General features: G+C 50.5%; 4 protein-coding genes across 4 annotated transcripts; 3 read left to right on the forward strand and 1 right to left on the reverse strand.

Moving 5' to 3' along the window:
* Window positions 1-802: 802 nt before the first annotated feature.
* Window positions 803-1,825, reverse strand: N7482_006913 (O-methyltransferase; the record flags this gene model as incomplete). The annotated part of the gene is made up of 3 exons (XM_056689038.1): window positions 803-853; window positions 935-1,433; window positions 1,515-1,825. The coding sequence occupies 3 exons, from the start codon at window positions 1,823-1,825 to the stop codon at window positions 803-805; spliced, it is 861 nt and encodes a 286-aa protein (XP_056541467.1).
* A 2,014-nt stretch (window positions 1,826-3,839) lies between these two features.
* Window positions 3,840-4,533, forward strand: N7482_006914 (uncharacterized protein; the record flags this gene model as incomplete). The annotated part of the gene is made up of 2 exons (XM_056689039.1): window positions 3,840-3,871; window positions 4,032-4,533. The coding sequence occupies 2 exons, from the start codon at window positions 3,840-3,842 to the stop codon at window positions 4,531-4,533; spliced, it is 534 nt and encodes a 177-aa protein (XP_056541468.1).
* Window positions 4,534-7,768: 3,235 nt separating this feature from the next.
* On the forward strand, window positions 7,769-10,797 carry N7482_006915 (uncharacterized protein; the record flags this gene model as incomplete). Its single annotated transcript, XM_056689040.1, has 5 exons — window positions 7,769-8,196; window positions 8,249-8,318; window positions 8,370-8,912; window positions 8,964-9,237; window positions 9,296-10,797. The coding sequence occupies 5 exons, from the start codon at window positions 7,769-7,771 to the stop codon at window positions 10,795-10,797; spliced, it is 2,817 nt and encodes a 938-aa protein (XP_056541469.1).
* A 919-nt stretch (window positions 10,798-11,716) lies between these two features.
* On the forward strand, window positions 11,717-12,139 carry N7482_006916 (thioredoxin family protein; the record flags this gene model as incomplete). Its single annotated transcript, XM_056689041.1, has 2 exons — window positions 11,717-11,739; window positions 11,842-12,139. 2 exons carry the CDS (start codon window positions 11,717-11,719, stop codon window positions 12,137-12,139), a joined length of 321 nt encoding a protein of 106 aa, XP_056541470.1.
* Window positions 12,140-15,431: the final 3,292 nt, after the last annotated feature.

Here is a 15,431-nt window from a genome sequence, read left to right on the forward strand (position 1 = left end):
TAAGACCAACACGGGGAGACGAATCCCAAAAAAGAAACTATACCGGCATAGAGATCGTCGACTCTCCATATCTCGGGATATCGCGAATTAACCCACCCAGCTGCTTCCCCCCCTTTCCAGCAGCATCCATGCACATGGCCCCACACCAAACATTGGCCATTAGTAGTACGGGCAAGCGGTAAGTGTCTTTTCTATGCCATAAGTCTACTACCGCGGAAGAAATGGCTAAATTATTCATGATGTATCTCTTTCGATGGGTAGGCATGTCTGGATTATGTCAGACCGTGGCTGACAGTTCATATCCGCATTCTGGACTGAATTCTGCTGAATTCTGCTGAATTCTTGGTATTAGTAGACCATGAGCGTAGCGCAGCTCTCCGCGCTGCTCTGGAAGGGCTGGAGTGGAGATCTCGTCGGCGGAGGTAGGGGAGTAAGCGTTGAACGCGGCTTGGAGCAGGAACATAACGAGCAGAACCACTCCCAGGGCAAGGCTGGCGCACGCAAGCGAATAAACACTGCCGAGAGGTTGATTTCGACTTAGGTGATATGGTCTTTGTCTCCTCACGCCATTAGGGACTAGACCGCCTAAGTCGGAAGCTATCCGACTTGGCAAGCGGACGATATAAGATTATCGTAAAGAAGGCTATACGTTCAGGCTCGAGCTACCCCCGTCCATGAAGGTTACCTAGTCTTCTCACCGAACAAGCTACACCGTGCATCGAGGACCGATCGGGCTTTGCCTGCTCATCTGCCCCGTTCTCCTCCTCCACCGTATGGCTGGATTTCTTCTCCCCCTCTTCTTCTAGCCCACCGACTTCACACCGGGGCCCACGACACTGATCTCTATCTCGTCCTACAACCAAACAGCCGGTCAGTCAATCAGAATATTCCCCCCACCTACGACAAAGAACAAGAAGCAACGAGGAAAACAAACCTCGAGATCCCCCGGCACAATCAACCCCGGCAACCCCCAACTCTTACTGAGGCGCGGGTTCTTCCGCATATAACCCCGATACCCCGGTGCCCCGGGCCGCACGACATTATCGGCGATGACCAGCGCGCCTTCCTTCTCCAAAAAGCAGAATTTCTCGGCTAGTTTGACGTCTGCCTCGTATAGCGCCTCATCGTGGTCCATGAATAGCAGATCGATCCCCCCGTCGCCAAGGGTTCCTTCTTCGTGGAACCGCCGTAGGGTGTGCGCGGAGGCACCGACGACGACCTCGACAAGATCCTGGAGGCCTGCGAGACTAACGAGGTTCATGGCGATGGAGGCAATGAGGGGGTCGATCTCGATGCTGTAGAGCTTGGCCTTTTCCTTCCTCTTGCCCTTACCAGCCGCCGCGCTATCCTCGTCCGCGTCCTCTAGCTCCGCATCATCTGGGTTCTCCCCCCAAATCTCCTTCAGGATACTTCCGAATAGGATAGCAGAGTACCTATCACCAACACCATACGCGTTAACCTAGCCTAACTGAGCCTAGCCTCCACATCTTTACTAAAGGACAGATAAGACTTACCCAACATATCCTCCTAACTCCACCAAAACCCTCGGCTGATGCTCCCGCACCAAGACAGCTAGCTTCCCCGCTTTCTCGGGCCCGATATTAATCAGAAAATCCTCGCGGGCGGCGAACTCGTCCATCACCCCTAAAATAGCCATTGGAGAACCCCGGAGCTTCGTGTCTAGCTCCGGGTGGGCGTAGATGTACTTGAGGAGGGTAATCTCGCGCCCGTCGTGGGACTCGACGATCTCAGATTCCTCGTGGCCGATCATCTTGCGGAGGGAGGGGTATTTGGCGAAGATGGGGGGTTCTTCGGTGTCTGCCATTTTTTATGTTGGGGTAGACGGGTGTGGAATAGGGGGTGGGAAGGACAGAGGGTAAGGAATTGAAGTTTGGAATTGAAGTTTGGAATTGGGGAGATTGGAACTGTGGGAAGGAATGAGCTGGGAATTGGGGATCGGAGAGTACTTATCGGGTGAGGTGAACTCACCTAGCCTCCTGGTCAGCTTCCAGCATCCCCGGCGTGAGTCCGATGGATAAGGACGAAGGGTTATACTTGCGGGATGGTGATCAGCGCTAGTAGTAGTATGAAGTAGTATTTGGGTAGATAGGAAGACATGGATTGGAGGCGCTAGCGCGGAGGGCCCAGGGGTTCAGAGTGTATTTCCGTTACATACTGTCAGTAGATGAAGGGATAACTTACCGCTAGCAACTGATTGGTTGCTAATAGGTTCATACTCGTTTAGTATTTCGTATATAATTAGGGATTAACTTGTAGTAACTCAGGCTTTGTAACAGTCGAGTATCGGCGATACGCCTATGTTAGAGGGGATAGTCTACAGCAGCGCTTCCCCCTATTTTCCTTATCTATCAATCAATCTTATTCATCTATATTGGTTCCGCTTAATATTATTAGTCGTCTCTATATACTAGGCTATATGGTATCAGCTTGTACTAATAGTTATGAGCCCGATAACCCGTTGATATCTCTAAGAAAGATACATATTAAGAACGCCTAGATCTTTCTATTAACGTAAGCTTCCTAAATTAGTACTAAACTATGACCTAGTAGTAGTTTAACTAATACCGAAGGACTATAGGTCTTACTTAAAGACCTTATTGATCAGCCTAATTTATATATAAATACAACGACCTTTAAGATAACTTAAGCGATAAATACGAACCCCTAACACTAACGGCTCCGGTTAGAGGCTTAGTAGACCACCACTGGGCTAATGTTGTCCTTTGGTTTAAAGATTATGAACAATCAATCATTAGTACTGAATCCAGGATAGCGCCTAACCTAGCCGCTTCGAAGCACGAGATTAGTCGTGATATGTTAATTGGCAGAGAATTTTCTGCATTATAGATAACAGAGGCTACCGGCTATGGCAAGCGTACTATCCTAAGGATCGACTGCCCACGATGACCACCACTTTTGGCACGTCCATGATAGCGCAGTTCTAGGAGATGCATGGCAAATTAATTAAGATCCAGAAATAAATCACACTGATGTAACATCGCCCCGATAACGATTCATTCAAGAATTGTTGTATGTCCACATGTCCACAGCATCTTTCCAGGTCATGAAGTAGGGGTTCTGGAACGAAGCAACGTCTGGCTCCCCCAATTCATGTATCCAGGGATGGCCACCACGGGTCGTGGCGACGTGTTCTGAAGCGACATTGTGGCCGTACCACCACCATTGGGCATGATCTTCAGGATTTGAGCTCAGAGGCGGGAGTCCGTATACCTCGATAACGCCAACTGAGAAGAAGCCCCGACAGTCGTCACACCAAAAGCTTTCCGAAAGGTGAGCGGCGAGTGCTCGTGAGGCAGCAACACTCTTAGGACTCATCGGAGCTTGTTGGTTGTGCATCAGGAAGTGAACGAGCGACCACACTTGGTTAGGTTGCGAGGTAAGCGTGGCCGCGCTAGCGAGAGCTTTGTTTATGTCCGAGCCAGGAACGTCAGCTTGGGCGACGCAATCCGAGGGACTTCCGTAAAGATTGGGATCCGGAATCAGTTGCATAAGTTCTTCGAAACTAGGTATTTTATCGAAGAGTTGGGTCGGCCACAGGGCAGCGGCTATGTTGTAGATCCTATGCTGTGTAGCGAGCACACTCACGCCGACGTTACTAGTGCGATTCCAATAGGCGCATTCTCCAGCAGAGGCAATCTCGCCTGGATACAATAAGATAACCCTACGAAGAGCTTCCACCGCCTGATTCATGGTTAGGCCGCCTTTTGGAGCATCAGATTCTGTTCTCGGACACTGGGTGGAATCCCACCACGGACCAGCAAAGCACGTATTGGGGGGGCGTTGGACAACACAGGTTGATGGGCGGACCTCATAGTCAGCACCCGTGCAGGTAAGTCCGGGACCGCAAACGAGTGGGCGAGGGAACGGCCAACCATTTTGTTCCCGGGCATAGTTCAGACCAAATTCGTCTTCAAAAGGGCCAAACTCGAGCGGGTTGCCAATGCAGCTCTCCTCCACTTTTCGGAATGCAACGCATCTACCTCTTATAGGTTTCCAGGCTTCGATCTTGGGTCCAAGTTTGATGCCGTAGTCGCCAACGGTGCTGGCAACACAATCAGCATTGAAGCTGGAGATCAACGCCTCGTCAGTAGAGTTCGCGACGAAATCGGCAGCACTGTAGCAGTATTCCCATTGGGGAGTAGATCCATCACGGTTCATGGCCCACGGACCCCATCTCTCGTGGATGTCAATCATGCACCATTCATCGACCGAGCAGATACCCGGCTGTTCATAACAGTCGACTTGAGCTGGGATCGGGCAATACACGTCGTCGCAAGTCAATTTGATAAGATCCCCCTTTTCGGCCATGCGGATGACAGTGGTATTACCGCTCATGTCGGCGTAGGTGAGGTCTTGACTGGCAAGGCTGCAACCGCCTTGAGTGAACCACATGGGCTGGCTGTCGTCCGGCGTTCCGCATTGAACGCCGCCGTCACCGTCATTGATGGGGGTGGTGGGTGGGTGCCCATGCAACGCGCGCTCGTCCCGTAACATTGCCCAACGGTCCTGAACCGCGGCAGGCCAGGAAGCGCGGTAGTGTTGTGGGTTCGAATAAACATTGCCACAGAATGTCGAAATGACGAGGGCGAGAAAGACGTTTCGTTTGTGGTGCATAGCCCGACTGCGTGGTAAAACTATCGAGGCTACCATATTGGCCGACATATTTGCCAAGACCCGAACTTGCAGGTCAAAACCGTAATGAATGTGTTCCTGGTGTCGGAGATTCGAACCATCAACTTTTTAGAACGCCTTTCACAGATAGGCCAGCCGATATATATACACAACGGGTCACTAAGCACAGCTGTAACCTTGGTCACTCCCCGGAATCCACCCATGGGTCGATGCCGCACACACAAGGTCCATTCCATAAGAGGACCGCGATGCTCGCTAGAGCTTAAGCCCACAAGCCATGCATTCCATTAAGGATTTCGTGGTGTTGACGGGATGGAATACATTTGTGACATGGTGGCATTCTAAAGTATGTGGGAAGTATTGGCACAATACCTCCCGACTTGTCAAATCGGAACTTGGTGAAAAAAATTAAGCTGGGCTGCGTGACAACCATTTAAGTCCCTCGAAGGAAATACTTAGCAGTCCTATGTAACGGGCAGCAGGGACACGCGACCTCGAGTATATTTTAACACCAGTCTGCTGCAGATCGACTTGCTTTCTTCAAGCTTTTCTTTTTGGTAAACAGTTTGTGACTTTGGTGGACTATATCAAGCCTTGTTTGCACGCCTCCTCGCTTAATAAAGTCTGCTATGAGATCGAAATAAAATTACGAATATATTCTGATGTCAGTGATGGAATCAAACTTTCCATCTCTTCATAATCTGCACTTTATTTCTCTCATGCTCAATGTCGATTTGACAGGGGTTGGAAATGCTAGAAGTCTCAAAATTTGGTGTTTCTCGAGATAATGTTAGGCTAGCGCGAGTATATACAGAGGCGGCCAATTACAGTAGTCCTCGATCCCCGCCACCGGAAAGGTTTGCCGGCGTTTATTTTACGCATATCAAAAGCCCTACATACTTAACTTCCACATTCTCGTTCGTATAGAAAAAGTAAATGAGTTACATTCTAGCATTGTGGGAAATATGTTCAAGTATACCGCTTAGAGTTTCGGGTAGATCCCTGCACATTCACCCCGTGGCTGCGGGCAGTCTGACTGGTTGTGCTGGTTTTCTGCCTTGTGGGGCGGGGCGTTTGGGGCAATTTTCCCTGTGCTCTTAGCGTGATCAGTCAGCGAACATACTGTGGTATGAAGTCGGTACGGGTTTTCTTCCTGTTGGCCATGTTTCGGATACGCAGCGAATAGATAGCATCATACAATTGAATGCGCTTCACTTTGCAATTAAGACCGGTGTTTATTTAAGCTTCTGACCTGATACAGTGATATTCCAAAGGGTTAGCCCATCTTCGGAAGCCACATAATGTCGCACCCTATTCACAGATCAGAACATTGAGCAAGTGCGAAAGCTTCCCGGAAGATGTATGCGACAGGGCTACATTGGAGAAAATATTTGCTATTCAGTACAAAGTATATTGGAGCCTGGCCGTACATGAGGCCTATGGCCTGGCTTTCCCCTCTCCAGGCCCACATCTCCAGGCCAATTACTGAATTCGCATCTTGAAATGTCGATCAGAGATTCTACCATAAAAGCTGCAAACTTCATCACCAACAGCGCCAAAGCGATGGCCCCGGTTGGTCAATGGTGTCTCACCATAGTCGTTAGGGCCCGTTTCAAAGCATCAATCATAGAGTGAGCCCCAACGTTGCGGAGATAGATACTATACGTGGAAATGAGAACATGGGGATTGGTTGCACGCGACGACTGCCACCAAGGCCAACTGGACAGATCCTCATGAGTCACGGGTGGTACTTGACACCAATTGTCCAGGTAGAGCGCGGAGTTGGCGCCGTGAAACCTTCTTTTCGTACTCATCAATTCCAGGCACTATGAAGTCAGTGGCTAGATCTATTAGCCCCTCTCGATGCAGCCAGTTCCTCAAGCTCTACAAGTAAATCGCCACAGTATCCGCCCAACATAGACCGGAATTTATTAATCAGGAGGTCCACAAAGGAAGAGAGAAGACAGTACTGGCAGGGATTGCGAAGGGGACAGGTGAGAGATGTGAAGATTGGGGTTATCAGACACGGTGCAGGTGGAGATACCAATGCCGATCGTAAATTACCCGCTCAGCCCAATCGCATCTATTTAATGGCCCCCCTCTTCTCTGAATGCCCCGTGTGTCTCGAAGAAGTCTTGTCTGAAAGCCACGGGAACGGGGGTGAATTGAAGTAGAGCAGGAGGGACAAAGGAGAATCTCATCGGATCGAATGACGTGCTCATCATTGTTGGATTCGTCCGCCTGGCTTTCCATTAACTCCTACGTTGTTCCTCCCAAAGTCGGAAATCAATTCCAAATCATAGGGAAAAATCTTCGGGAAGCTAATCATGAACTACTACCATCCCAATGTTCAAGACTATCAGCAATCCTTTGAACAAGCGAAGACTGCAGCAAGGCTTGTGGGCGTTAGCTTCGACCCTAAAAATCCACTACTTCAGCTCTCTATGGGGAAAATGAGTAGCTATACCGAGCGGTGTGTGAAGCACTTCGGCTTCGTACATTATACCACCACGAATCCGGTAAGGAGCCTATCCTACGCGTTTGTATAAAGCCACATGGTGCATATTCATGGTCGCTAGCAGCCGAGACAGCCGAGACATGTGTAGTTCAGAACAGAATTTAATGTACGTTAATATGGGCGCTATAATAGTAATTTAGGTATCTAAACTTTCTGCCATTCTTAGAATATGCATAATTGTGCATTTTTCCAGTGGCCGCTATTGTCCTTCATAGTTTATCCATGTACTTACAGACAAGATGGCGTGTGCATGAAGATTATCTCTGGGAACCTGGCCCTAGTGTAATGTGATAGCGGTTCGCTGTACGACTTCTCGCCATGATGCAACAAAAGAATGCGAAAAACGCCTTGGTCTTAGATAGATCCAAGTAGGAGCTTTTTAGCCGTCAGCTTTGTACCATCGCTGTCGACTTATGCATGTAAGCGCCTGGGTGGCTGGTGCCACGCAACGGCCCCAATTAGCCCCGCGGGCATTGCATCGAAGGCGGCTACCTGATTTCAGACCACAAGAAACCCCCTGTTTCGCTTTCGAAATTTCTACTTTTATTATCTCCAGTTGCCAGTATTGGTAGGGCCATGGCTGACCCATTTTCAGCAGCGACCGGCGCCATCGGAATCATTTCGCTTGGGTTGCAAGTCGCCCAACAGCTTGTAACGTACTGCCAAGCATACCAAAGCTACGACGAGGATGCACAACGAATCAAGAGCAGAGCGGAGGGGCTCCAAAGGCCTCTTAGAGCCCTCGGTGAAATTATCGAAGATGCTCGGGTTTCGAATCCAGAGCTTGCTACTGACCTCGCGGAGAAAGCTTTGGGCCTTCAGAGAATGGTGAATAGGCTCAAGGAGACGGTCGATCAACATTTGCCGATCATCCCAGACAAATTCCCGAAGAAAATCAAGGGTCAGCTGAAGAGGGCCATTTACCCGTTCCGGAGGGATAGTTTGCGAGGGATTATTGATGACCTGGATTGTATTCAGAACGCTTTGCAAACCAGTTTGATCCTGTGAGTATGAATGAGAGATCTCCAGCTGAAGTTGTCTTACCCGGGTATCTAGACTTTCATTGCAGGGAAATATCAGGCAAACATTGATGCACAGAGCAACTTACCAAGAAGTGCTGCAAATGGTAAGACCATCTACTGAGAACTGAAGTTAACATGGCTAACTAGATATACAGTGCATCGCCCAACAGGAGAATCTGAAAGTGATGCCACCTCCGAGTTTACTAAAAGCGTGGTGTGAAAGTCAAATCAACTATAAACAATCAGTCGAAGACATGCACCACATGTCGAATGTCACTCTCGCGGCGTCTGGAAATTCAAACTCTGAAACCACCAATTATGCTGATTCCACTCTATCATGCCGTACTTCCAATTCCAGGGGAAAAACAGACACCTCTACGAAATCATTCAAGTACCTCAGTTCCTTTCTTCGTGTCGCCGTAACCGCATCTCTCACATTGTCGAATGGGGCCGGGGGATATTCGATTGCGCCCACCTTGAACCTACAGACTATTCGAGAATACGACGGGAGATTTTTGGAATTGACACTCATGCACTTGCCCAGCTCGAAGATGTTGACAGCTTCTGATTTCGACAGAGCCATCGAGGATTGCATTCGTCAGGTTCAACGAGCATTCGCTGATGGAAAGGCAGCGCCATCAGATATATTCTACCACAAATATTGTCCCTCCGATTATGCTACAACCTCAATCGTGGATGTGCGTATGTGCTCATCTATATGCCTAGTCTGCATCTCTGACAGAATACAGGCACTGGTACCATATAGCTCTGTGACAAAGCGATTTCAACTTCCCGGTCTCAATAAGCTTACCAGGTTCCTGGTGAGTAGCGGCGCCTTGCCAAATAACTCGTCCAAACAAGGAGTCCTCAAAAGCCTGATTGGGTTCACTTATTTTCGAGACGAGGAGTACTTGTTGGCCTCGTACCTCGTTGAGCACGGTGGGCCCTTGGTCCTAGACGACGGATTGTTGAATCACGTTGAACGACATAACGTAAAATACATTTTGTTGCGGAATGACGACCGTATGTACTGATGTTCTTACTAAACCTCAAATTGAAAGCTGACCTGAGACACACCCAGTTATCGTTGTTCCCGAAATCGCAAAAATTATTCTTCAAAAATCTGATCAAAAGTTGCGAGATGGATTGAAATCTGGTTATATCTCTCCCAATACCAAAGTGTGCGGCTGCTCCTTACTCCAGTTAGCATTTGGGTGGCCAACAGGCATGCAAATCTTACTGAGATCAGGAGCAATTGTTGAAGGTTCGTTGATTCAATCCTGGGGGTGTCCTAGCCCTCTCGCTGAAGAGGATGTCGACTGCAAATGTTTCTTTGATTCGACTAGGCTTTTGCTTGAAGCGGGATGTGATATGAAAATACCGCTCCTACAAGCTGCTGGCTCGGGGCAACTACTGTCCCTCTTCGTGAGTGAGCTAGCTCAGCGGCGGTGGAGACTATGGAAGCTGGCTCAGTCGTGTCTACCACAAAGGAGACTCGGGGAGTTCGGGTTGAATCAGGGCACAGTGCCTGACTTGCATGCCTCGGAAATAAGTGCGGCAATTGTGGCTCGTGGCAACACAATTGATCGATCACTTCTTGTGATGACACAGGATGCATCCATCTACCACCATCGGACCCTCTCTCCCAGAGTCATGGAGGAGTTGCTCAAAATGGGATTCAAGGATTTTGACTCACCAAGCTCAACTGGTTTGACCCCCTTGATGGTAACCTATGATTCTTACTTTGGATGGCAGGCCATGGCACGAGTGGCGTGGTTTATTTCTAAAGGCGCAGATGTCAATCGCAGACTGCCACGGTCAAGCGCAAAGGTCTCCCATCTGATTACAGTCCAAATCGTCGGGTTTCTTCTGGCTTTATTGGATTATCAAAGGAGCGACGTGATCAACACTCACTGGTCACGCTGGGAGAACAGGATTTCCCAATACAGAGGTAGAATTTTTGCGTCAATGTCTATTATAGATAGCTGCAGTTGTGCTTGTTCCCCTCATGGATGTACAAATGTTTCCGTGGCCTTGCGACAGGCGCTGCGTTGGGATCGGTGGCTCCAGGTCGCTGATCGATCTTTCTGGTTCCGACACTTGCTCTACTCCTTAACCGATTGGGCCCGTTTCGAGCCGTGGGTTAACCGGGCTCTTATCAGATGCCTGACCTTTGATGCACTGGGTCTCAAGCATACGTGTTGCATTGAAATTGACGGTGTGGTTGGATTACTCGATCGCAGAGACGCAACTGAGATGCAGGGCAGAGACCACGGGGAGATTACAGAGATCCTGGAGGAGGACGCACAAACAATTGAAAAGCATAAGCAGCTTGTCATTGATTTCGAAGCGAAATTCGACGAGCTTGGTCTTTCTATCCTGGAGTTTCTGGAGGGATATTGGCATACCCACATGGTCGAATACCTTCTGGGGGGTGATCCCTACAACGAAGACCATGATGTAGGAGCAAGAAGCATGGGTGTATTTTTGCAAGCGGAGGAAAATGTTTTAGATAGGGTGTCTCTTCTCATTGGCGCTCAGGTTAAAGAGGTTGGGGGGATGAGGACAGTTGGAGTGTGGTAGAGACAGTCTGATTTTATACTTGGCGAACACGGGTTGATTTCTACGTAATATCCACTGGAAATCCTTGATACTTCAGCACCAGATTTGAGTTGTATACCTTGTTCTATCATGGTCTTACTGCGTGCTTATGGTGAGACCGTGTCAGGTACTAAGTCATCTTCGGTGTTTGTTCTTGACTCCCGGCATTTGAAAAGCCGAGGGTGCTGCCAGTCTCCGTCGATGAGTAAGACAATGGCATCATCGTTCTGTGACTCACGGTGCATGGACTATGTGAACACCAGTGCCCTCGAATTGCCATCCCAGCTGAATCAGATCACAACCTTCGCCATTCCGGTGTGGGATATTGATGGATATTGATATCAGTCATCCCGTGGCACCTCGCCGATCCAGAACGGATCCAATTCGTAAGCAAGCACGCCATCTGCATTCTGCCATTGCCGCCCGCCCGACCTCCTTTCGTTTCCGACCTTCAAACTGCCCGTCAATTGGACAGATTCAACGCGATAAAGCTCGTGCAGCGCACCAGACCTGACAAATTCAGAGATGCCTCCCGTAAGTGCACACCCACCGCTCTGATTGCCGCGCCGGATCCCCGCTGGAGCGTGCTAGAGGGCTCCATGGGCAGTTTTGTTCAACCGTGCTGGCTCTTAGCTAAGCTAGCTGGGCCCGGAACGTCATCGCCTTATAAAAATCCGATAGCCCCTCCGCGGGCTGCCCCTCCTTGAATTTTAAAGCTCACCTCAATTCAATCTTCTAGAGACCTTCTACCATTCGCTTGACTCGCCTTTCTGCTCCTTTCTCAAAGGCTTCTACTTCTCTCTTCCGTCTGCCAATTCCTCAGCGTACTTCGCCTCGGAACCCACACTTCCGTGCTTTTTCTTCGACTCCGATCCCGCAGTTTTCCAAATCATCCTTCAAAATGGGTGTTACTCAGATCAAGACGTGAGTCCTCCTGCTATCTACCAAATTTCAACATCTCTCTCGGAATGATCCTTTCCACAAATCCGACGAGTATTCGCTAACCTGTTGATGCCCCCATCACAGCGTTGAGGAATTCAACACCCTTGTCAAGGACACCAAGGAGCCTGTCATTGTCGACTACTTCGCCACCTGGTGCGGCCCCTGCAAGGCCATCTCCCCCCTTATCGAGAAGCTGAGCGAGCAGCACACCGGCATCAAGTTCTACAAGATCGACGTCGACGAGCTCAACGAGCTCGCTGCCGAGAACGGCATCTCTGCCATGCCCACCTTCCAGTTCTACAAGGGCGGTGAGGTCATCAACACTGTTCAGGGCGCTGACCAGCGTCGAATTATGGAGGCCGTCGCTACCATCGCCGCATAAATGTGGACTGAGGTCTTGGAAGAGAAGGTGACGATGTTTTTTAATTTGCGAGATATGAGACAAAAGGAAATGATATCCGGCCTGGGGCCCTCTTTGTATCCTTAGAAGTTAGAAGTTCTCATTTCATCTTTTCGATCTTGGCCTTAGCTCGTCTCTATGGGTGTTGTTGGCGGGAAAGCGTAGTTTGATACTGTCGTCGTGGTGGCAGGAGACATACTTCCGCCGAAGCGAATCATCGTGTCGCGCAGGCGACGGCTTGCATCATGCAGGCAGACAAAACAAGTCACTGCCCGAACTTCACAAATTCCCCGCATGTTCTGTGTCAACTCCGGTCTTAGCGAATAAACTTTATTCAGCGGTGCGTGAGGAGGCGCACCCAAGGTCGTGGATGAGAGCTATCGACTACGCCTTGGGTGCAATGACGAGATAGAGTTTACCTGCCAAGTGACACGAGTCTAAATGTTCCGGCCGTTTTTTTCGATCCGTAGCCTTCTTTACTTGCCTTGATGTTTCCAAAAGAAAGCACCAGAGGATCTCTGATCAGAAGCCAAGGATGTACTGGGTGAGTAGATAGAATACGGTCGCTCCATTCATCAGCAGCCGACTTGGACGCTAATGCCCTAGTACTGGGCGTTTGATATATTGCTGCTATACTAAAGGCAGGGCCGAGAGATGCTCCAAACTAGAACATCCCGGGCCCAAGTTCGCAGCTTGTGCCAAGTCCCCAGTTTTACTCTATCATCGACTGGGGTGCCCGGCAGGGCCTCGTAGAGGAAGAAACGCCACTTCGGACGGCAATATCTTGAAACGTCTACATACGAGATAGACAGGGCGAAGCGATGAGATGTCCACCTCGCCCGGTGATCACGGGCGACATCTCAATTCGACGCCTTGTCCAGTAAGAATCTGACGAACCCCTCGGTGGCGGCGTCAACAAGCTGCCGTCTCAGTTTGGGAGCTTGCTGGAGACAACAGCACAAGCGCCCGCGCGCGTGAGTCTAAGTTACTGGAATTCCACCCTTCCTTCGCCCCCTTCGGATGCCAATTAAGGCCCGGAGAATTTACCATCGTGGCAACGCCATGTCGTTGACACGATCTGTCTCTTGTTTCAACGCACTCGCCTCACCCCCTCTGCTTCGGCGAACAAGCTACGTGTCGACCAGCTTGACTTTTCACCTTGCAAACCTTCTGCAGCAGGCACGCAGACCGGAGTGGAGCAAGCTCGACGCGGATAATCGACACATCGGGCGCACAACATGTCGGAGAAGCCGACAGGCTACGACCGGTTCGACTGGAGTCTGGGTGTTCGGCTTGGGCCGAGACAGCCCCTTGATCCTTGGACTTCCGTCGACACGGTTTCACTCGGGGAAGAAGAGGATGGAGGACTTCGAGCCGTGACCAGGCCCAGCAGCCCAGCACGATGGATTCGATCCGACCGAGCCATCTTGTCATCCTGAAAAGGGCAATTGAGCGAGCATTATCGGACGGCAAGCCATGGGCCAAAGATATCCACCACGGGCCACCAAGGGTGCGCAGTGCACGCTAGCCAGCTGAGATCGATCCCGGTCGGGACATCGAGGCCTGAACCCTGCGCCACCGGAATTGGCCCTATCAGACTCTGTCAATGGAGGCACGGCGTGGGTAGAGTCCGAAGGGCTAATTGATTGACGGGCAAATTTGATGTTGGTTAACTGATTGATTAATCTCCGGATCTCAAATCATGCTATGGCCGCCGTTAGCTCATGAAATGTCCGAGGCACTAGGCTGTTCATACGTGTCCGGTGTATTCGCAGGGGCACTGGACTCGCGAGCAGTGCGGCTCTGAGAGCCGGGAGACCCATCGGGCGTCCGTAATCAGGAGTTTTACTCCCGATCGATACGGACTATGTTCCTTGTTACCGGTTTGGCCACCTAGCGTGACTTTGGCGGCGTTGTGACTGATCGTCACGGGCAGTCTTGACGTGCAGATCCGGATGAACAGTGCAGGAGATAGAGAACAGATGGTCGGTTGCACGACCCTCAACGCGAGCAGTCAAGACCGCCATCCCATTCGGTCCCCCTCTCATATTGCGTGGGGCCCGTGACGCATGATGCATCAACCTCAATCGCGCCTGAGGACCCGGCGCAGCTGAAGCTGGGCTGCAGCTGGGCTGTTAGTGCTGGCCCGGCAAGCGGGCCTAATCAATCATTTCGTCCGAGGGCCGAATGAAGATTTGTGAATGTACGCCATGCTCGTCGCTAAGGAATCCGCTAATCCAAATACCCCCTCCTAGCCTGCGCTATCTGGGGTGATTTGAGTTTGCAGGAGTCGCAAAATGCAACAATCACATAATGGCGCCGGAAAACCTCCCCCAAATCGCATTGTCGACAAAGCACAGACACTGAATTGCTCGCACTGACCCGCTAATACTGTGTATGCTTCTGATACGCCGGCCCGCCACCCCCGCCCCATCGTTCTTGACCCGCTACGATTCGATCTAGATCAGCGCTGTCTCAGGCCAGCGAATGACTGGCTCATCTGTGAGTGAACCCATCCTCGCTTCCAGAGGCCCCTCCCCAGTCAATCTTCCGCCTTGCCAAAGCCAAGAGTATGGGTCCCTGACCCGTGATGATTGAACCCTACCCGAAGCTGCGAGATCACATCGATCAATCTCAAACTCTTTTACATCGCTCTCGCCCAGGAAAGCCTTTTGCGACCGTTGGTACCGGACCGACAGCATGACAGGCATGTGTGGATGTATGCTGCGTCGGTGTTCCCAACTGCCACGCGGAAGGCCCCAGGAGCCGAGATGCAGGCCATCCACGGTGATGTGGGTGATGTGGAGCCTGAACATCCGTCTAGGTTGGATCTGTTTCAAGGCGCTTGCCTACGGAGCGCGCTTTCTGCCTGATTGCAATTACTAGCTTGGCGTGCCGGCGCTGGGTCTAGGCTTGTGATGCGAGAAGATCCCGGTCAGTCTGGCTGAGGCTTGCATCTGGTGGGTGGGATTCAACATTATAATAAGATACCACTGGCCAGGCTGCTGGGTCCCGATTTCATCCCGACCTGATGATGATGCATGAGCGTCACTCCGCTCCGGAATTGACAAAATCTCCTGCTACGATCATTGGTATCTCGCTGTGAACAACTCATCTCCCTTGATGTTCTAATATACACACTCTCTTTCTCTCCCCAACTTGATTGCGACTCTCTTTCCCTTGCCCGGCTGGAAGCAAAAATAGGGACGACACGCCTCAACCAATGCTTGCGCCGTAGCTCACCTCCCCAATCGCATTCTTCAACATGTCGGGT

Source organism: Penicillium canariense, assembly GCF_028826845.1.
Source record: "Penicillium canariense strain IBT 26290 chromosome Unknown utg000004l_segment0_segment0, whole genome shotgun sequence".
Classification (NCBI taxonomy): domain Eukaryota; kingdom Fungi; phylum Ascomycota; class Eurotiomycetes; order Eurotiales; family Aspergillaceae; genus Penicillium; species Penicillium canariense.